Source organism: Schistocerca serialis, chromosome 3 (assembly GCF_023864345.2).
Source record: "Schistocerca serialis cubense isolate TAMUIC-IGC-003099 chromosome 3, iqSchSeri2.2, whole genome shotgun sequence".
NCBI lineage: Eukaryota > Metazoa > Arthropoda > Insecta > Orthoptera > Acrididae > Schistocerca > Schistocerca serialis.
In genome coordinates, this window is record NC_064640.1 from 443,254,331 (window position 1) to 443,276,787 (window position 22,457).

The 22,457-nt window shown below is 39.4% G+C and overlaps 1 protein-coding gene across 1 annotated transcript in view; it reads left to right on the forward strand.

The window, feature by feature from the left end:
• The window catches only part of LOC126471632 (elongation of very long chain fatty acids protein AAEL008004), a 135,433-nt gene extending 114,975 nt beyond the window's left edge, over nucleotides 1-20,458 (forward strand). The window contains exon 8 of the mRNA XM_050099868.1: nucleotides 18,690-20,458. Within this exon, the coding sequence (XP_049955825.1) occupies nucleotides 18,690-18,854 (165 nt within the window). The 3' untranslated portion in view covers nucleotides 18,855-20,458. The remainder of the gene's footprint in view (nucleotides 1-18,689) is intronic.
• The last annotated feature ends 1,999 nt before the right edge of the window (nucleotides 20,459-22,457 follow it).

The following is a 22,457-nucleotide window of genomic DNA, read 5'->3' on the forward strand; positions in this document are numbered from 1 at the left end:
AGTCCATAGCAAAAAAATGAGGTGAGTGAAAACATATGACAACAGAAGCAAAAACATTTCAACAAACATAGGTCCACAAAGGAGCCAAGTAACCGTTGCGCGATAGTTACGAATTGTGGTAACAATCTGCCACCGAATTCAGTATGAATTATTTTCCTAGTTACTACAAATATATTTGAAACGTATATTTGTCGATTATGTCCCGACCTAATGGGCCTAAGATCTGACGTAAGGTCACATGCTGCTCACTAGCCACCGTACTGGAAACGTTTCTCATTGAATGTTTGATTAGGTGCATTACTTTTGGATTATTAGACCAACATATTCTTCCAAGAAAACTTGATGGACGAAGGTACCTTCGCTTTCTGCGGCGGGATCTTCCAGGACTGCTTGAGCAATTCGCCCTTGCGCGACGTTCGGGAATATGTTGCATGCATAATGGATCACTGGCACATTTTGCCGATAATGAAAAACAACTAATGTACTAGTATTGCCCGTTATGGACAAGTCGAGCAGGGCTTGTTCATTGACCTTAAGGATCACGTGATCTCAATTCCAAGAACTTTTCTGTGTGGGATCATCTCAAAGGTGAAATGCACAGCACTCCCGTTTAATAAGCTCGAAGAACTTGAGCAGCGAATTGTACATTTCTGTCAAGGTTTATGAACTGTGCGGGAGTAATTGAAAAAGAAAAACAACAGAGTGCAATATGTCGTCCAAATGCGAGGGAGGCACGTGGAACACTTTTAATACGTACTGCGGTTCAGTAATTTGTAAGGTGTTGAAATGGTATTGTATTTCTTGTTACGGCAGGCTATGGGTTACATTTGAGCCCAATCGGATGAGGATTTAATCCAAAAGTTTAGACTTGAAATTCATTTCTTGTAGCTAGAACAATGTTCCATACTGAAATCAGTGTAGTTCGTATACATACATTCGCATTTATCTAGAATACGACTCGTCTGCGGACTCATGTTTACTAGGAAGTTCTTTTCTACGATGGGTGCTGGAAAGTAATGCCTCCGAATTTTTATGTGGAAACTCATAAAGATTTTTCAATAAAACAAACGTTATTAACATTCAACATTTTTATTTTTCATGTCTACGAATTTGCAGTCCTGTCGCTAGAGGGTTCCGAATTGTAGCGAGTAACATGGAAGTGTGTAACGTGACCATGTCGGTGCGTGAGAAACAGCGCGCTCTATCTGAGTTTCGAATTCGAAGAGTTCGTCGACACATGGTGCACCTCCAAAAATTTAAAGAACACCTTCGAGGGCTACAGTGTGATAGCGCTGAAACGGTTCAAGCAGAGATAAAGTTGTGCCTCAGTCAACGAAGTCAAACATTCTACAGTGGCGGTATCAACAAACTGATCTCTCGGTTGGATAAGTTTTTTCATCGCCAGAGTAAATATGTTGAGAAATAAATGTATAGACATGAAGAATAAATGTGTAGAATGTTAGTAACATTTGTTTTATTTAAAAATCTTTGAGATTTTTTTACATAAAAAATTCGGAAGCATTACTTTTCTGCACGCCCCGGTATTGTTGAGTACTTTCAAGCGTGTCAGGTTTCGCTATTAATTCCGATACAAGTTTACGTGTGCGTTGGATACCAGGGAATAAAGTACATAAAATATTAAATGGATACCTAGACTTACGACAAAAAGTTACAAAACTGCTACTTTGTGGACAAAAATACTGTAGCAAATATTAAAGTACCTATAAAGCTTACCTACAGACTGACAATAATTGTAGACGTAGGAAATTTGATCCCTATGTGGACTGAAACTGCTTTATTGGTTGGGACTTTATTTCTTTGTAACTGAAACCTAGTTTCGATTATTTAAATATGTAGTGTCACCAGCCTTTGTCGTGAAAATTCCGTTGAAGTTTAATGTAAAGAGTGGCAACTGTGGGCACAATGTAAAAATTGAGGATAACCTAGTGTTACCCTAAAACAGATACTATTCCCATATAGAAGTTTCTTGTATATGAGTTAAAAACATAGCATCACCTGCTCGTAAAGCTAAACGAGTATAGTATTGATCGCACTAGTATCGAATTCATGTGCCAGTTCAAAATTACCACAGTCCTGGTACACTGGCCAGCTTGATACAGCTTCAGTGGTTTCATTTCCCACGTGTCTGCCCCTGGTAGCTGAGTGGCTGCCGGCACGGTAGCTCGGCGTGCTCGGTCAGAGCGTTAGCAGCCCTCTGTAATAAAAAAACTTTGTGCCCGACCGAGACGCGAACTCGGGACCTTTGCCTTTCGTGGGCAAGTGCTCTACCATCTGAGCTACCGAAGCACGACTCACGCCCGGTCCTCACAGCTTCGCTTCTGCCAGTATCTAGTCTCCTACCTTCCAAACTTTACAGAAGCTCTCCTGCGACCTTGCAGAACTAGGACTCCTGAAAGAAAGGATACTGCGGAGACATGGCTTAGCCATGAGGAGGACCGGGCGTGAGTCGTGCTTCGGTAGCTCAGATGGTAGACCACTTGCCCGCGAAAGGCAAAGGTCCCGAGTTCGAGTCTCGGTCGGGCACACAGTTTCAATCTGTCAGGATGTTTCATATCAGCGCACACTCCGCTGCAGAGTGAAAACCTCATTCCAAAAAACTGAGTTAATCGATCAACAACGAACTTAAATGGATGTCTTACGACGTCCGCCCCGAGCAGATGCAACGAACGAAAGCGAAAAAAATGAGATTAAAAAAAAAAGTGGTCAACGCGACGGAATGTCATACCTAACGACCCGGGTTAGATTCCCGGCTGGGTCGGAGATTTTCTCCGCTCAGGGACTGGGTGTTGTGTTGCCCTAATTATCATCGTTTCATCCCCATCGACACGCAAGTCGATGTAGTCGACTTGCACCAGGCGAACGGTCTACCCGACGGGAGGCCCTAACCACACGGCATTTCCATTTTATTTCCCTCGTTCTCTCTAGCAAACGCAGCGATAGTTTTCGAACTTTACTGCATAAAACACTACACATAATTAGCTGAAATACAAGAAACACAACAAAATCAATACGTTTCAAAATGGTCCAAATGGCTCTGAGCACTATGGGACTCAACTGCTGTGGTTATCAGTCCCCTAGAACTTAGAACTACTTAAAACTAACTAACCTAAGGACATCACACACATCCATGCCCGAGGCAGGATTCGAACCTGCGACCGTAGCAGTCTCACGGTTCCGGACTGCGCGCCTAGAACCGCGAGACCACCGCGGCCGGCAATACGTTTCATACAGGTGGAGTAAAAGATATCTTCTCTTGATTTACCTGCGATCCGAGTTGACACGAAAGACATTCGGCCACACAATTAAATCAGACAGTAGGCAAATCAAGAATTAGCGGGCCCCGCCATAGGGCGGATAAATGCTGGAAGAAAAAAAGTATAGGTGCAGAATAGAAATCTCTAGCTGGTAAAGTACCGGAACTTCAAGCGCTGATAGAAAGCACCGAAGCCGAAATCGTTATAGGTACAGAAAGCTGGTTGAAGCCAGAGATAAATTCTGCCGAAATTTTTACAAAGGTACAGACGGTGTTTAAAAAGGATAGATTGCATGCAACCGATGGTGGAGTGTTCGTCGCTGTTAGTAGTAGTTTATCCTGTAGTGAAATAGAAGTGGATAGTTCCTGTGAATTATTATGGGTGGAGGTTACACTCAACAACCGAGCTAGGTTAATAATTGGCTCCTTTTACCGACCTCCCGACTCGGCAGCATTAGTGGCAGAACAACTGAGAGAAAATTTGGAATACATTTCACATAAATTTTCTCAGCATGTTATAGTCTTAGGTGGAGATTTCAATTTACCAGATATAGACTGGGACACTCAGATGTTTAGGACTGGTGGTAGGAACAGAGCATCGAGTGACATTATACTGAGTGCACATCCGAAAATTACCTCGAGCAGTTAAACAGAGAACCGACTCGTGGAGATAACATCTTGGACCTACTGATGACAAACAGACCCGAACTTTTCGACTCTGTATGTACAGAACAGGGAATCAGTGATCATAAGGCCGTTGCAGCATCCCTGAATGTGGAAGTTAGTAGGAATATAAAAAAAGGGAGGAAGGTTTATCTATTTAGCAAGAGTAATAGCAGGCAGATTTCAGACTACCTAACAGATCAAAACGAAAATTTATGTTCCGACACTGACAATGTTGTGTGTTTAAGGAAAAAGTTCAAGGCAATCGTAAAATGCGTTTTAGACTGGTACGTGCCGAGTAAAACTGTGAGGGACGGGAAAAACCCACCGTGGTACAACAACAAAGTTAGGAAACTACTGCGGAAGCAAAGAGAGCTCCACTCCAAGTTTAAACGCAGCCAAAACCTCTCAGACAAACAGAAGCTAAACGATGTCAAAGTTAGCGTAAGGAGGGCTATGGGTGAAGCGTTCAGTGAATTCGAAAGTAAAATTCTATGTACCGACTTGACAGAAAATCCTAGGAAGTTCTGGTCTTACGTTAATTCAGTAAGTGGCTTGAAACAGCATATCCAGACACTCCGGGATGATGATGGCATTGAAACAGAGGATGACACGCGTAAAGCTGAAATACTAAACACCTTTTTCCAAAGCTGTTTCACAGAGGAAGACCGCACTGCAGTTCCTTCTCTAAATCCTCGCACGAACGAAAAAATAGCTGACATCGAAATAAGTGTCCAAGGAATAGAAAAGCAACTGGAATCACTCAACAGAGGAAAGTCCACTGGACCTGATTCTACACAGAGTACGCGAAAGAACTTGCCCCCCTTCTAACAGCCGTTTACCGCAAGTCTCTAGAGGAACGGAAGGTTCCAAATGATTGGAAAAGAGTACAGGTAGTCCCAGTCTTCAAGAAGGGTCGTCGAGCAGATGCGCAAAACTATAGACCTATATCTCTGACGTCGATCTGTTGTAGAATTTTAGAACATGTTTTTTGCTCGAGTATCATGTCGTTTTTGGAAACCCAGAATCTACTATGCAGGAATCAACATGGATTCCGGAAACAGCGATCGTGTGAGACCCAACTCGCTTTATTTGTTCATGAGACCCAGAAAATATTAGATACAGGCTCCCAGGTAGATGCTATTTTTCTTGACTTCCGGAAGGCGTTCGATACAGTTCCGCACTGTCGCCTGATGAACAAAGTAAGAGCCTACGGAATATCAGACCAGCTGTGTGGCTGGATTGAAGAGTTTTTAGCAAACAGAACACAGCATGTTGTTATCAATGGAGAGACGTCTACAGACGTTAAAGTAACCTCTGACGTGCCACAGGGGAGTGTTATGGGACCATTGCTTTTCACAATATATTTAAACGACCTAGTAGATAGTGTCGGAAGTTCCATGCGGCTTTTCGCGGATGATGCTGTAGTATACAGAGAAGTTGCAGCATTAGAAAATTGTAGCGAAATGCAGGAAGATCTGCAGCGGATAGGCACTTGGTGCAGGGAGTGGCAACTGACCCTTAACATAGACAAATGTAATGTATTGCGAATACATAGAAAGAAGGATCCTTTATTGTATGATTATATGATAGCGGAATAAACACTGGTAGCAGTTACTTCTGTAAAATATCTGGGAGTATGCGTGCGGAACGATTTGAAGTGGAACGATCATATAAAATTAATTGTTGGTAAGGCGGGTACCAGGTTGAGATTCATTGGGAGAGTCCTTAGAAAATGTAGTCCATCAACAAAGGAGGCGGCTTACAAAACACTCGTTCGACCTATACTTGAGTATTGCTCATCAGTGTGGGATCTGTATCAGATCGGGTTGACGGAGGAGATAGGGAAGATCCAAAGAAGAGCGGCGCGTTTCGTCACAGGGTTATTTGGTATCCGTGATAGCGTTACGGAGATGTTTAACAAACTCAAGTGGCAGACTCTGCAAGAGAGGCGCTCTGCATCGCGGTGTAGCTTGCTCCCCAGGTATCGAGAGGGTGCGTTTCTGGATGAGGTATCGAATATATTGCTTCCCCCTACTTACACCTCCCGAGGAGATCACGAATGTAAAATTAGAGAGATTAGAGCGCGCACGGAGGCTTTCAGACAGTCGTTCTTCCCGCGAACCATACGCGACTGGAACAGGAAAGGGAGGTGTATTGACAGTGGCACGTAAAGTGCCCTCCACCACACACCGTTGGGTTGCTTGCGGAATATAAATGTAGATGTAGATGTAGATGAAATTCGGACAGTCCAAACACCAGCGGAGGGGATGTAATACATTGTTTCCCGCACCTCTTTCTGAAGCCAGAGAAACGACTCGGTATTGTTTCCGTGACTTTGGACGAACAGCCTGGATAGCAGACATTCGTTGAGAGTGTGGCAAAACGTATAACGATCAGCGCAACACGTAATTAATAAACTGCAATGCTCTCTTCCGACGATATTTCGTTTGTAGTTTACCGAAGAGCGTTATGTAAGCCTGGTCACAATAAATATCCGCATATAGTAACTTGTAAATAAATTCTTATAAATAGCTTTAAGGCACTACGAAATATTTACGAAGGTCCAGCACAAGCTTCTCCAGTGCTTGTACTGTGATTTATCCCACATCCTCTAACGATGAGGCATAAAAAATATGCCGTACTTACACTAGCATATTCCATGTAAACATTGTATAGGGAATGATCAAAAGGTTTCCATTCGGAGGCCGTACAGTCAAGAATCAGCAAGCCAGTCAGGTAAAATCGCCGTCAGCATTGAGGTAGTCACCCCACCGAAGCACCAGGGTGGAGATACTCGTCTGGTAAACCACCGTGTCCTGCTGCGCGAAGAAGTCCGTAACTGCCTGCTGCATATCATCGTCTGACAGCAATCGTCGATTCCTTAAGGCCTTTTTCAAAGGACCGAAACCGTGGTAATCGCATGTGTGATTCAATCTGGATAGCCATAAACGGTCTGCTACATTCGGTTAATTCTTGAATCCTTGTCAAGGTCGCAGGCAAGAAAAACTCTTGTCAGGGGTCTTAAATACTCTACGAAAACAATAGACACGGATCAGATTAGCCAATCGCACTGAGGCAGCTAGAGGACATCTTGTACAAAGCGACACGATCACTCATCATGATGGGCCTTGATGCAACCAACAACAACAATGTGAATTTTTTTTAACATTCAAAGAATTGTTATCTCCGGAGTATAATGAACATCGCTCCATCTAACTTGTGTGTCGAGTAACCGTTAATTATGGCTGGGCACGTGTTAACTGAAAATGTTTGGTGATAGATACTCAAAAGTATCATTGGAATCTTCGTCTGTTGGTGCAAGACTTACTAAGCATTCCATATCGTTCTTGTTTCACTAGTTTTGTGCTTATCGATCGTACTTGAGAGTACGTAATCAGGAATACACCCAGTATACTTAAGATAAAACAGTCTTCATTCACAAGGAGCCTTGTTTCATCCTAGTCCGGCCGTTGTGATTTAGATTTTCACTGTTTCCTGGTATGAGTCCAGGAGAGTTCCCCAGCAAAGATTGTTGTCATTCCAAGTTTTACAATGTATTTAAATTTCTCGTTAACCCAAGATTATATATCAAATTTAATTTAAATTCTCCATCTGTACCCGTGTGTGTCCATAAATTTTCTTCTTCTAATTAATGTCTGAATTCCTTGTATCCATGTGGATGGTGGGGTCCCTCCTTTCCTTCCTTCTTGGTGGTTCAAATTCCATGACCCATCGTAGCAGTCTCTCCTCTGACATCCTCTTCATATGTCTGCACCATATCTTTCTTCCAGAAAATCAATAATTGATCTTGTGACAGTCTTGATTTCATTTCTGACCCTTTGTCTCCTGCTTATCGTTTGAGACTGTCTCCTATAATCCATCTCAGTTTCCATCAGTCTACTCGTTAGTTGGGATTTAACTCTCCATACTTCTGGTTCATATGTCATAATGCTTCTAATAATTGCTTTGAAGATTTTTCTTTTCTTTCTAATCTGTTGATCGAGTACAATAAAATTTAATGTTACGATAGTAAACTTCTCTGCATTAGTTCTTCAACTAATTTCCGTATCTTGATTACCATCTTGCATGAGTTTTACTCACAGATATTTGTAATCTTCAGCATGAGTAATCGTTCCCATCCCTTGTTCCAGTGTAATATCTTGATCTGATCTTCCTTTTACCATATATTTTGTTTTATTAATGTTGACCTGATGACCCCATTTCTTATTGTCAATTAATTCAACGTCGTCTTCCACTTGTGACAAAATTAGCTGGTCATCAACAAATTGTAGGGAATATATAGGATACATACTACTATAACGTATTGTGATTCGCATGTTTCTATATTTTTTCTTTCAAGTTTCCAAACTCTTTTTCTGTATCTATTTTATAAATTGTTGGTGATGCACTGCGCCCCTGACTACAGTAGTGTCCATAAATGTTCTGGATTGCCTTTATCTATTATAGTATTAATATTATATTATTTTAAAACTTTTCACCATATGCACGAAGGTATATTGTCATAGCCTTTTTCTATGTCTACAAATACCAAGTGAAAGGGCTGATTTCGAAAACTTTATCAAGTACGTTTTTGCAAACGAAGTATATGGTGTACAGTTGATTTTCCTGCCCTGAAGTCAACTTGTTCTTCAGCCTCGATTTCCTTAAATTCCTCGATTAAGAATGCTTAATAATTCTATCATAAATTCTGCTAAATGTATTTGCCACCGTTATTCCTATGTGATTCTTATTCATATTCTTTTTCATTACTTACAAACTGAATAAATCGTACTTTACAGTCCCTTGGGACATCTTCACCATTGAAACATTTTTCAAAAATGTTTCTCAAGCATCACATAATTTATCAATTCCATATTTCAACAGTTCAGTTAGGGTTCCTTCAGTTCCTATAGCTTCTCATTCTTTGAACTTTTTATTAAATCTTTTACTGTTTCTGTGTTCAAAGAAAAGCTCTCATTATTTTCTGTTATCTCTGTTTCGTTATTAATTGTATCCAAAAGTTCTTCCCTATTTTCTGTCAATAATTCCCAAAACATTTCCCAACTCTTAAACTAACACAATTAATTTCGTCTTTCTTTAGAGATTTCATCAATATTATCAATATCCTCCATGCTTCTGAGCTGCTTCTTCCCCCAAAAAGGTCCACTTTTCTTTTAAGCCTGTTCACAGGTCTCATTTCTTTCGCCATTTTTCTAGTTTTCGTTTTTTGCACTATTGATTCTAGTTTGTCCTGAATATTTTGTATTGTAACCATTTTAAATATTTTTATTTCTATACTTGTAACTTCTTTCTCTATATTTGAATCAAAATAACATAATGATTTTGTTCTCTTGCAATTAATTGGTTTATCTAGAACTTCTTTGGCTTCATATGTAAACTATTAACATTGTATTTATATTCTGTTTGTGGACTATTAAATTTTTGTTCGAGTTAATCTTTCACTAATTTTTCTCCGAATAAATATTGTACTTTCATTCTTTAAGCTATTTACAATATACTTTTGAAGTTTTGTTTCAGTTTTGAAGTCTTCATCATTATCAACAATCTCTTCTTTACTTGTCATATATACACCTGTAAACACAATTTAATGCTCACTATGGATCACTCTTCTGTATTCTCTGACGTCTTGTGTTTTTAAGGCTGTTTTTCCTAATTATTGTGTAATCGATTAATGATTTTAATTGAAGTGTATTCAGAAGCCGCGTATATTTATGACTGTCTTAATGCAGACGAAAACCGTTTATAATTTATAGAGAATTTTATTCAGATGCGTTAATTAATTTTATGTCATTATCATTTACTGCATTTTCTCCATATGGTCCTACTACTTAATTTCTCACTTGTCTCCTTGTTCTACTATTGAAATCTCCAGCAATAATCACTTTTCTTTTATTTCCTATTTTCCTCTCCGCTACGCCATCCAGTTTGTTAAAGACATCTTTGTTACGATTTGGTTCATATTAACTTATTGCATAGACTCCCGTTACAGCAATTTTGTGGCCATATAAAGTAATGTCTACTTTAATCAAATTTTCGTCAATAAGTTACCAACTTGTAACATATTTCTGTAATTTTTGCCGTATAATTTTCATTCCTCAATTGCCAACAAAGATATTATTCATCTGTCACCCGGAGAGTTAGTATTCTGACATCTTTGTAACGGTTACCTCTTAATCTTTCTTTCTGTCGCAATATATTTTCAAACTAAAATCACAGACGGTTACGCACAAGAAATGTATAATTGAAATAGGCTGTAGTCCTCAATATATTATTGTTTCACAAGTGTTGTACAACTATTTTCGCATTATTAAGGTTCTGCTTCCATAGAAATCACGTGCACTAAGTAACACAGACGTGAAATATGACTAGTATCATAGACATGTTTAGTTCTCACTGCCACGTAACTGATGGTGAATTTGCACGTGGCTATTACAACAAAATAGTAGCTAAATTCCTCGGGTACTGCTATTTGTTTACAAATATCGAAATATTGTATAAAGAATGAACTGTAATACAGAAACTAGACTTACCTGAAATTATTGCTTTATTTTAAGTATGACATAAATAGCATATTAAACCGACAAATTGGTTTTATATATTGTGAACCATTTCATTTGTACTTGTATATGAGTCGTTAATAATTGTAGAAGCGTGATATTTTATGTGGACACGCTGCAGTAAGCATACTAGCTTTCTTCTCTTGCGTTAGAATCGTGATCCATGGATGCGTAATGTGTTTCGCTATTTCTGTATCTGTTACATATTGCCAGACAATTACATCAACCAACAGACTACATGAATTACAAGCTATAAATTCTGGTACGAAAAATCGGCCTAAAATAATTTTTCGATGTACACTTTGACTTTCATGGTGAATAGTTAACTTTTCTTACAATGACGATTTTTAGTGTTTTTAAGTAGATAGAAGGTGAAGAGTGTGTGACATAACCTAAAGCATTTGCTGACACGTGCTGTCATAAATTACGGTCTCAAAGTTAGTTATTTACGTATGTAAGTTACTAATGCAACTAACCCCGTCTGTGGAAATGGAAGTTGCTTACTTTAAGTAGTTACCTTGACTGTATGAGACGCTCAGATTTACCAGGTATGCAAAGCATAATCAGTTAGGGAGAGCTGATGAACCACATATATGCTATACGAGACATCGTTGCATTTCTTTGCAGTGTTAACTTCCTTTCGATGGCCAGCTCGCTATTTGGGAGGGAGGGGATGCTATTCATAAAACAGGTGATCTTTTTAACGTAACCTTTCAGTATAAACCATCAAGGTAGTCCCATTGTATGAGAAATTGTTTTTAAAGTTGAAATTGGTCGTACGAGGAACTTCTACTTTCTGTTGTGAGACGTGAATGGCATCAGCGATTATCTGAAATACAGATGGCTAACCAACACCAGTATGGGAAGCGTCGATACTGAAAATTATACATTACAAACTTAACGAAACTGTTGCAAAAATCACAGTTAAACATGTATTTTGTCCCCCAAAATGGAAGAGCTTAGTTTCCATTCATCCACACCAATAGATGTAATAGACTTAAGGTTGAATAAGTCGTGTCAATAGGAAATTTACACTGGTTTTGTGTCCTTGTTTGGTATAAATTGTCAACTGTCAAGTCCTTTTCGTTATATCGCTCTTTCAATACTTGTGCTGTGATATCATCTCACTTCAGTACACCTACATTGCTTTCATCATAATAGACCCATTCCTTTTATTTCATTAAATTTAAATAAATTCATCTGTTTAAAATTATTTTTCAGGTTACTTTTTCGTACTACATAGTTTTCAGTAAATGTATACAACATTTAATTAGTTAAATAATGAAACACAAGTACAAACGAAGCGCTGTTTCTCTCGCCTCTGCCTTCACATTTTCGGCTAATAAACCGAGTTGCGAATAAAAGTTTCATCTTGCTTTAGATGGGGTTGACGGTAAAGCCTATTTTTCCCCTCTCGTGACCTCTCGCGCGAGAACGGAAATATTGTGGTGAGCACGTCTCGACGGTAGGCCTGTAACTTCCAGAGAGAAACTAATTTCCAGAAACTTATTACTGCAGCAATTTGAGTGCACCTGGGAGACACCAGGATGAATCTGGCAGAGGGAAGTCAAAGCACCAACACGAAATACACACCGCAACCTCACAGCCACTCGCTCCGCCGTTCCGCTTCCCACAGCTTCTTTAAGGCGTGTTAACTTTGTAGATTTCATCTCGCTTGCTAAACAACACAAAAAATGTAAACCATTTAACAATTTATGACTCTTAGTTATTGACAAAAGATTCATTTTAATCTATCTGACAGGGATATTAATTGCTCCCCTTAATATGACTGTGTTTTCTACCAGCAACGACTTCAGACATTGTAAATAGCTTGTACTTACCCTGTTAATAGTTTGTAAAAGTAGCTGAAATGAGACATCGTATCATATTTTCATATAAACCTTCGACACGACGATCAATTTCTTCCGAAAATCGTGCGCCTTGACTTTACGGAAAATTTTAGTAAAGCATCTTCACATTTCTTGCATGAATATGAAGTTAATTTTAATTGAAAATATCGAATGACTCATCTAATGAAGGAGATTTGTAGGGAATAAATTCTGAACGCATAAAGCAGTACATATTTACAAAATGTTCATTTGTGAAAATGACGTTAAGCTTCCGACGTCGCTGCAGATAGCTGTATTTTATTTATAAGTAAGTAACTGTTCCTTTAAAAGTAAAATAAATAAGTGAAATATAAATTATTAGATGAATGCGATGTGATAGATCTTTTTTGTGTGGGGTAGTTGCTCTGCTTTGTCGAGATTCTGGAAGAACTTCCATGTAATGACATGAAACACATTTTTAGCCCAGTTCAGTTAATATAGCCTGAGCTTCGTTCCGCTCTTCGTGTAATAAAAAAGAAACTTTCTACAGTCTGTAAATCATCCTACTGCCGTACTATTCAGAATGATCCTTTCAGTCTAGTCTTATGCAACCCATGCTTTTAGGCAATAATTGTAGCAAGCATAGGTCCGTTACCTTAGCCCGGGATAATATAAGGACATATTATCAAGGAGTCGGTGATTTACAGCTTTTACATATTTCTGAAAAATTATGGCTGGACACAACAGCTGTACGTCACTTCATTATAATTACGAGTTTTAGTGAGAGAACGGACCGTCTTCAGATTTAAAATATACTTGAGGATGGTCTGTTTGACGGAAACTGGTAATTTTAATTCAGTGACATACAGGTATTGCGTCGTGATGATGAAGTGGCCCTTCGAGAGGAGTATATTTATTTATTTATATTTTTCTCATTTGTTTGATGTCTTTAAAAACACGCGTGAATGTAATTGTGTGGTCCAATATGTAAGAAATGTAAATGATTTTTACTTGAAATCTATAATTGAAAGAGATTTAAATATACACTTTGATTTTTGACTGTTGAGTTATTTAACTATTTTAGAAAATTATTGCTAAATTGGTTTTACTTCTACGTAACTCGCAACGGAGCAGTAAAATCAGCAAACATAATGGACTGATTTACTTCCAAGAATATAACTTCTAAATGAAAATATTTGTACTTTAAGAGCATGGGCTCAAATACTGAAATTATTGTGAACCCACACAATGCTCGAAGAATATTTCTCTTACAATCATATTCAGGTTGTGGTAGTCGAATCCTGGCTCTCGGCGTATGCTAAAATGTAAAATCTTAAAACTAATGTTGCTCTCCATTGCGGCTCATTGCCGTGAAAAAAAAGTTTATTGAATGTTAAAGCGGGCGATCTCTGCGCTTCCGCTATGATTTCGCTTTATAGGTCGACGCGTAATGGCGTGCGTTGAAGCAGCGGCCGCTAAAATTGTGGAGCAGTAAACGTCTTGAGAAAAATTAATTCAGTGCAAGGAACATGACAGAGCGCTCACTGTACTTTGAAATAACTCACATATAAACTTTAACACGTACTATATTAACAACCACTAACCTTCGCGGTACAATATGTCTGCATCCTATTACTAGAAACAAGCGAGGAGAGAGGGAGAGAAGAACAATCTAGGAGCGTTCTTCTCCCTCATTAATTGCATAAAAGTTATTCCCACCTTTTTGGTGGGAATTTAAGGAGGTGGTACCTGGATAAACCGAAAGAACCAGAGGTTCTACAGAGTTTCAAGGAGAGCATAAGGAACAATTGACAGGAATGGGGGAAAGAAATACAGTAGAAGAATAATGGGTAGCTTTGAGGGATGAAGTAGTGAAGGCAGCAGAAGATAAAGTAGGTAAAAAGACGAGGGCTAGTAGAAATCCTTGGGTAAAAGAAGAAATGTTGAATTTAATTGATGAAAGGAGAAAATATAAAAATGCAGTAAATGAAGCAGGCGGAAAGGCATACAAACGTCTCAAAAATGAGATCGACAGGGAGTGCAAAATGGCTAAGCAGGGATGGCTAGAGGACAAATGTAAGGATGTAGAGGCTTGTCTCACCAGGGGTAAGATAGATACTGCCTACAGGAAAATTAAAGAGACCTTTGGAGAAAAGAGAACCTCTTATATAAATATCAAGAGCTCAGATGGAAACCCAGTTCTAACCAAAGAAGGGAAAGCAGAAAGGTGGAAGGAGTATATAGAGGGTTTATACAAGGGCGATGTAATTGAGGACAATATTATGGAAATGGAAGAGGATGTAGATGAAGATGAAATGGGAGATACGATACTGCGTGAAGAGTTTGACAGAGCACTGAAAGACCTAAGTCGAAACAAGGCCCCGGGAGTAGACAACATTCCATTAGAACTACTGACGGCCTGGGGAGTGCCAGTCCTGACAAAACTCTACCATCTGGTGAGCAAGATGTATGAGACAGGCGAAATACCCTCAGACTTCAAGAAGAATATAATAATTCCAATCCCAAAGAAAGCAGGTGTTGACAGATGTGAAAATTACCGAACTCTCAGTTTAATAAGTCACGGCTGCAAAATACTAACGCGAATTCTTTACAGACAAATGGAAAAACTAGTAGAAGCCGACCTCGGGGAAGATCAGTTCGGATTCCGTAGAAATATTGGAACACGTGAGGCAATACTGACCCTACGACTTATCTTATAAGCTAGATTAAGGAGAGACAAACCTACGTTTGTAGCATTTGTAGTCTTAGAGAAAGCTTTTGACAATGTTGACTGGAATACTTTCTTTCAAATTCTGAAGGTGGCAGGGGTAAAATACAGGGAACGAAAGGCTATTTACAATTTGTACATAAACCAGATGGCAGTTATAATAAGAGTCGAGGGGCATGAAAGGGAAGCAGTGGTTGAGAAGGGAGTGAGACAGGGTTGTAGCCTCTCCCCGATGCTATTCAATCTGTATATTGAGCAAGCAGTAAAGGAAACAAAAGAAAAATTCGGAGTAGGTGTTAAAATCCATGGAGAAAAAATAAAAACTTTGAGGTTTCCCGATGACATTGTAATTCTGTCAGAGACAGCAAAGGACTTGGAAGAGCAGTTGAACGGAATGGATAGTGTCTTGAAAGGAGGATATAAGATGAACATCAACAAAAGCAAAACGAGAATGGAATGTAGTCGAGTTAAGTCGGGTGACGCTGCGGGAATTAGATTAGGATATGAGATACTTAAAGTAGTAAAGGAGTTTTGCTATTTGGGGAGCAAAATAACTGATGATGGTCGAAGTAGAGAGGATATAAAATGTAGACTGGCAATGGCAAGGAAAGTGTTTCTGAAGAAGAGAGATTTGTTAACATCGAGTATAGATTTAAGTGTCAGGAAGTCGTTTCTGAAAGTATTTGTATGGATTGTAGCCATGTATGGAAGTGAAACATGGACGATAAATAGTGTGGACAAGAAGAGAATAGAAGCTTTTGAAATGTGGTGCTACAGAAGAATGCTGAAGATTAGATGGGTAGATCACATAACTAATTTAGGAGGTACTGAATAGGATTGGGGAGAAGAGGAGTTTGTGGCCCAACTTGACTAGAAGAAGGGATCGATTGGTAGGACATGTTCTGAGGCATCAAGGGATCACCAATTTAGTATTTGAGGGCAGCGTGGAGGGTAAAAATCGTAGAGGGAGACCGAGAGATGAATACACTAAGCAGATTCAGAAGGATGCAGGTTGCAGTAGTTGATGGGAGATGAAGAAGCTTGCACAGGATAGAGTAGCATGGAGAGCTGCATCAAACCAGTCTCAGGACTGAAGACCACAACAACAGAAGTTATTACATTTAAGGAGTTTACTCCTTCATACTAAGATTAAATTTAATGTTTGCTATAAAACAGGAAAATTTTACGCCACCTATGCGGTCGGAGAAACACACAAGGTTCGTATACATTTATTTCGTTGCGAGATACACTTCTCGTTCCAAGTTTTTTTCTTTTTGTTTACGACACAGTTGTCGCTGGGACGGCACAATGATTTTTGGAAAAAATGAGAACTTGCATTTTACTGGCTAGAGAAGATCACGACATCAGTAGCTAAATATTGAAAGCACAAATGAACACACAAAATGATCAGATATAAATAATGTGTTTATAGCTGCAGTTGCTTCTCACACATCAGCAAATATAACAGTATATTCTGGAGAAATATCGACCACTGTAATGTCATTTTCGTCACACTTGGACTTAAAAAATGATGTAGAGTGTGCAGAAAAATCTTTGGCATATTAATGCAGAGCGTGTAGTCGTTTACAGTTTTTTTTTAAGGAAACGAAAGGCTATGGATTTTCAGTTGAAACTATTGCACTAGATTGATGCTACGCACTTAGCTGCATGACATTTATTCTTTTATTGATATCATAGCCCACAGTTTATGCGAGGAAGTTGAATGAAGTACGTTGATATATTACTGTGTTATTGAGAACCGAGAGGAATGGTATTAGAGGTCCAACGGTTGTATCACGAACGCCATCCGGACGGAAAGTTGTCGTCTCGGTGTAAACGACGCCTGTATGAAAGTGCGTAACAGGGAAGGGCACGGCTTGCAACCGATCATACAACAGTTTGTCAGTCAAAATTAACGGCTTCTGTTTGGCGCTATTCGACATAGCCCACACATCAGCACATAGACTGACAACTCAGCCCGGGCGTCTCTTATATTGTGATGCTGCACGCCCGTCAGTATCATATAACAAGACATCGAAGGTTACGATTTTGATACGCGGCTTAGTCGGAGAACCTTACACAATGTGGACAATACCACGTAGCTTACGTAGCACATATATCCAATTTCCCGACTAATAACTATTTAAGCCAACCGAGTTGTTAATCATCACAACAAATACTGTGTATGGATAACCTCCAGAGTGTACATCACAGTGGGTCATAAACATATTGATTGGACTCGCCAGCAGTTATCTCAGTGGTCCCAATTGCTTGGTAGTAATTTGATGGGAACCCTACTCTCACTTCCTCCAAAACGAATTTCCATAGATGATGAAGTGCCAGTGTTGGACCACTGCAGGCTGTGGTTTCAACATGATGGCGTTCCACCACACACGGTGGAATCTGTTTATGACCAATTCATGCCGTGTATCACGACGAAGGCAAAGGAAAGAGATGAACCTTTGCCTGAGCTGATATTACACCACTAAACTTTTCCTATAGTGTTGTTCAAAACAGATTGTGTGGACAAAGGAGACACCGAATCCTGATCGCCTTAGACAACTGTTAACCTCGAAGTCAGACAGTCTGTCAAGTCGTTGAGGTTGTATTGTTTGCAAACTGCGACTAAAACGCTTTACATAGCTTTATATCGACTACGGAAGTAATTATTTCAAAATGTGCTTCACTGAAAGACGTAGTGAATAGAACAATGCGTGAGAAACTTCTTAGCCACGGATCGTAATATCGTCACCCTATTCTAGCCAAGCTTCATATAGTATGAGTGTTCTTTGGAATCGGGTATGTAACCTTGTAAACTAAGCGCATCCATAATAAACAATACCAAAAGGAATACAAGGAAAAAATACTCTATATATATATATATATATATATATATATATATATATATATATATATATATATAAAAATCCAATCTTCCACCACGCCCGTGCTAAATTAGATGTTACGAATCCTGGCTTCAGCTGGACATTTAGTGGCTATACAGATCCTTCTTCTAGTCTCTGTGTGCCCTTAGTGTTGTAATTTACGTGTTGTTTGCATCATGGCCATTTCAGAAGTTCTTTCTGTTCGCAATATTGAATTCAGAGTGTCACTAACGATTTCTGCTGTTACCCAGGGCATCCTCCAACTCAGATGATTCTACTGCCTTGCTCTGCGAAGAGGGGCCATATCATGAATAGTTGGACTGCATAAAATTAGATTTTAAAGCAGCTGCACCACTCTGTATAAGACACTGATCATGTGGAGTACATCTACCTTAAGTTCTAAAAGCAGCGTCACCGTCTGTATAAACTAGTTTTGGTTTCTATCCTAAAATTCATGGTCCCAAAGAATAAGAGTGGAATTCTATGTAGGACTGTCAGTGTCCTCAACAGAAGATTAGTTGTAGAATTACACTACATAAGCTTATGGACAATCATTGGGAATTGTATTTATTGCTACTGATAATCTACCAGGTAATTTTTTTCCTAGCGTTCATTTTCAGTAAAAATGCTGACAGCCAGCTGCTACAGTCTATTAGTTACGTTGATAAGAATTAATAATGTAGACTTGATAGAGTTCACGCATTTAATGGTTGTCTCCCCTTGTTACAGGTGCAGTTCGTTATCGTATTCCTGCACAACATACAGCTGCTCATCTACGACTGCAATTACCCCAAAGCCATCGTCGTGCTGCTGGGAGTCAATGCTTTGTACTTCCTCTACCTCTTTGGTTCTTTCTACCGACGCACGTACAAGAAACAGCACAAGCAGCAATAACAGAGACAAGAGACATATCTTTCATGGTTATGTGCAATGAACAGTTTAAATGCAAGTGACGGTGGTTTCTTCATGGAAGGGATATTTCTCAGAGAAACTGAAATTTGTGCTTTGTTCTATAACTTTCATAAAAGTTATTTGTCTGAAGTGATTACAGGACAACTTAAAACTTCAGTTACACAATAACTTTCATAGTATAATAACTTTTGCAGCGTTATACAAGAACAACGTGCGCTGGACTATGAACTACTACTTCGAGAAAAGGTGAATCGAATGTACAAAGCTTCTGAAACTTCATGTATCAATTCTGCGAACAGCACGCATATAAAGAACTATTTGACTCCATACTTAGGCTTAAGAGACGTTCTTTTCACGAGCTGGCTGGAATATGACAAATGTCATTTTTGATCGTGTGCATTCAAACAATAGTGAACGATGTTCTCAGTTCTTCGTTAAATGAAGTAGTCCTGAAATCTGTTGAAAAGGTTCACTGTAAACTTTCAGCAGATTAAAAAAAAAATCTGATATGATTTAATATTTGCAACTTTTATACATACATTTCAGGATGTTCATTGGTATCATGTAAATAATAAAATCACCATGAATTCACCATGAATTTTATGTTGGTAACGTACATGTAGTTCTGGTAATGGAGAGTAGAACAAAGAAAAAAATTGACTGTGAGTGAAACAACGTACATTGCTACTTCTGATTATACTGTACTACTTCTTCTCACTTTTGGTTTCTGGATTATTTCGTTTTACGCTGTACTTCGTTAATTTCATACCCCGTGTGCCTTCTGAATTATTAGTGCGTGATTCATTACTCCTGATCACACCAAAGATAAATAACGTTATGAAAGGGAAAAACAGGCAATTCTAGTGACAGAGTTGCAGACCTAGTCTGGTGTGTTCGTGGAGTTCTGTTCGGTTGACAAACTAGTGCTGTCTCTCTGATCTTTTAATGAACGTCCATTTTTCAATATTTGCTTAAATTACCTGGTGGGCTATCATCGGACTTAGTAATATTTCTGATAAAGAAAATTTCGACAATTTCTTATTCTTGGTTGATACACCACATTTATACGGTCATCTTGAACTAGATCAACATTCGTCAAAAGGGGTCCCAAGAGCAAACAGACTTTACCTATTTTTGCAGAAAACCAGGTGTAGTGCAAGCAGCAACTTTTCAATTAATGAAATTTATTATTTCGTGTGCAAGTAATGTCACTTGAATAATATCTTTAAGAACAAATGGACTGAATAACTGAAGTTACAAGCTTTGTTTTACAGTGTTTTTCTTTAGAGCATTCTATTAGCAGTATGAGATTATTATTCGGCAAATTACTTGCTACGTAGTACCTTATTTGCCAACTGCATAATTTACATTTACAACCACTTATATCTACCCAGCCAGTCTCTATGTATAAGTACGTAATTTGGAACCGCTGAAAAAATATACAACAAAATTCATGCTGACTATAATTTATATTAATTTATTTTGTACATTTATAAACTAGTTTTGTACAAATTTTCCATGCAAGAAGTAAATCTGCTTCTGGTAAAGATACAGATTTTGATTATAGAGGTAATGTTCATCAAGAATGCCATATTTCTGATAGTAATAGTACAATAACTATTAGTTTTGTAAGAAATGATAATTTTTGTAAAGAATAATAAATTATATTAACTTGTATGTGGCCTTTTAATATTTTAATTATGGGACCCACTACGATGTAAAATAGTTTCTACCGTTGTTACACAACAGAAGTTTACTTATTTGTTTCCGTACTCCTCTATCATCTGGCCATAGCTCATAACAGAATTTATCAGAAGATTCTCTGAGCTACAGTGTTTTCAGTGGTGTCAATATCGTCACAGAAATCATTAAATTGATAGTTAATTACTTATGTGTTTACACAGTGTCACGGGATGTATACATACGAAGGCGATTTTTTTCCAAGGTCCGATCAATCGAGGATTTAAGCCACAGTGATAGAACGACGAAACTTTTCCGCAGATGAGATGCGGAGTGTCTCTAGTATGTCCGCCACAGCACCCTTTTCAGTTCTGAGTGCACTGTAAGTACTTCGAGATTCTCAGGACAATAAGCTCGCACCAAGGGGGAAGTGCGTGCTGTCATCCGAGTTCTTCATGCTGAGGGGTTCCGCCTCATTTCATGGAGCCCACATAACGTAACTGTCATGTGTGACAGTAAAGTGAGGCAATAGTGCACGAACTTTGAAGCAGTTCGTAAAGACGTCCATGATGCAGGCGGTCAGGGGAGGAAGCGAGTGTCAACAGATGATTTTGTTCAGCTGGTGGATCAGGCGAGTCGAGAAAATATTTACGAAGGTTAGTTCAGAACAAGCGACGAGGAATACTCTCAACAGTCATTGCCCTTCTTCATGACAATGTTTGGCCGCACACTACAGCTCCTGCAGCATTTTTCGTGGGAAGTGTTCGATCATCCACCTTAGAACTCGGACTTGACTCCATCTGATTTTCATCTCTTTACTCACAGGAACCTCTGCTCTCTGCTATAAGGACTGATGAGCCAAAACATTATGAGCATTTCCCACCTCGAGGCTGAATGCCTCCTGGTGGTTTTGCGGGATGTAGTAAGGAAAGGATGTAAGCGGAAGAGAGACGAATAGGCAGTCACTATAGTGAAGATACGGGCCGCAAATGCGGAAATCCACTGATACAAGAGATTTTGACAAATGGCACATTGTTGCGACGCTGTGACTGGAAAAGAGAATCTCTGAAAGGGCGAAGCTGGTTGCTGCTTGCGTGCCACTGTCGTGGTTGAAGGTTGGTGGAATAGCGCGTAGGCCATAAGATACTGGACGTCCACGTCCCAGTACAAAACGTAGAGGTCGGAGGAACCCCCACTGTGTAAGCCAAGATAGGAAGCGACCTGTGGCAGGTATGACGACAGACCACAATGCTGATGCGGGCACGAGGTTTCGGAGCACACTTTTCAAAGGCCATTGTTGAACATGGCGCTCCACGTCACACGACCTCTACGTGTTCCTGTGTTGACCCAATGAGATCGTTAGTTACAATTGCAGTGGGCACAGCTCCAGTGAGTTTTCAGCGTGGATCAATAGAAAAGTGTCGCCTGTCGAATGAATCACATTTATTGTTACACCAGGTTGGTGGTTGGGTCCTTACTTACCGTCGTCCAGGCGACTACCTGCTTCAAACGAGCACTGAGCCGCAGATGCAGGCCGGTAACTGCAAAGCTATGCTGTGGGGTACATTAATTTGGGCATCTATGAGACCTATGGTAGTACTCGAAGCCACCACGGCAGTAGTGAAGTACGTGAACATTATTGCGGACCACGTGCACCCCTTCATGGTTGAAGTCTTCTCTGACGGCGATGACATCTTCCAGAAGGATAACTCTCCGCGGCACAATGCCAGAATTGTGAGGCAGTGATTTGAGGAACATGACAGAGAACTCACACTGATGCCTTAGCTACATCTATATTTATACTTCGCAAGCCACCCAACGGTGTGTGGCGGAGGGCACTTTACGTGCCACTGTCATTACCTCCCTTTCCTGTTCCACTCGCGTATGGTTCGCGGGAAGAATGAC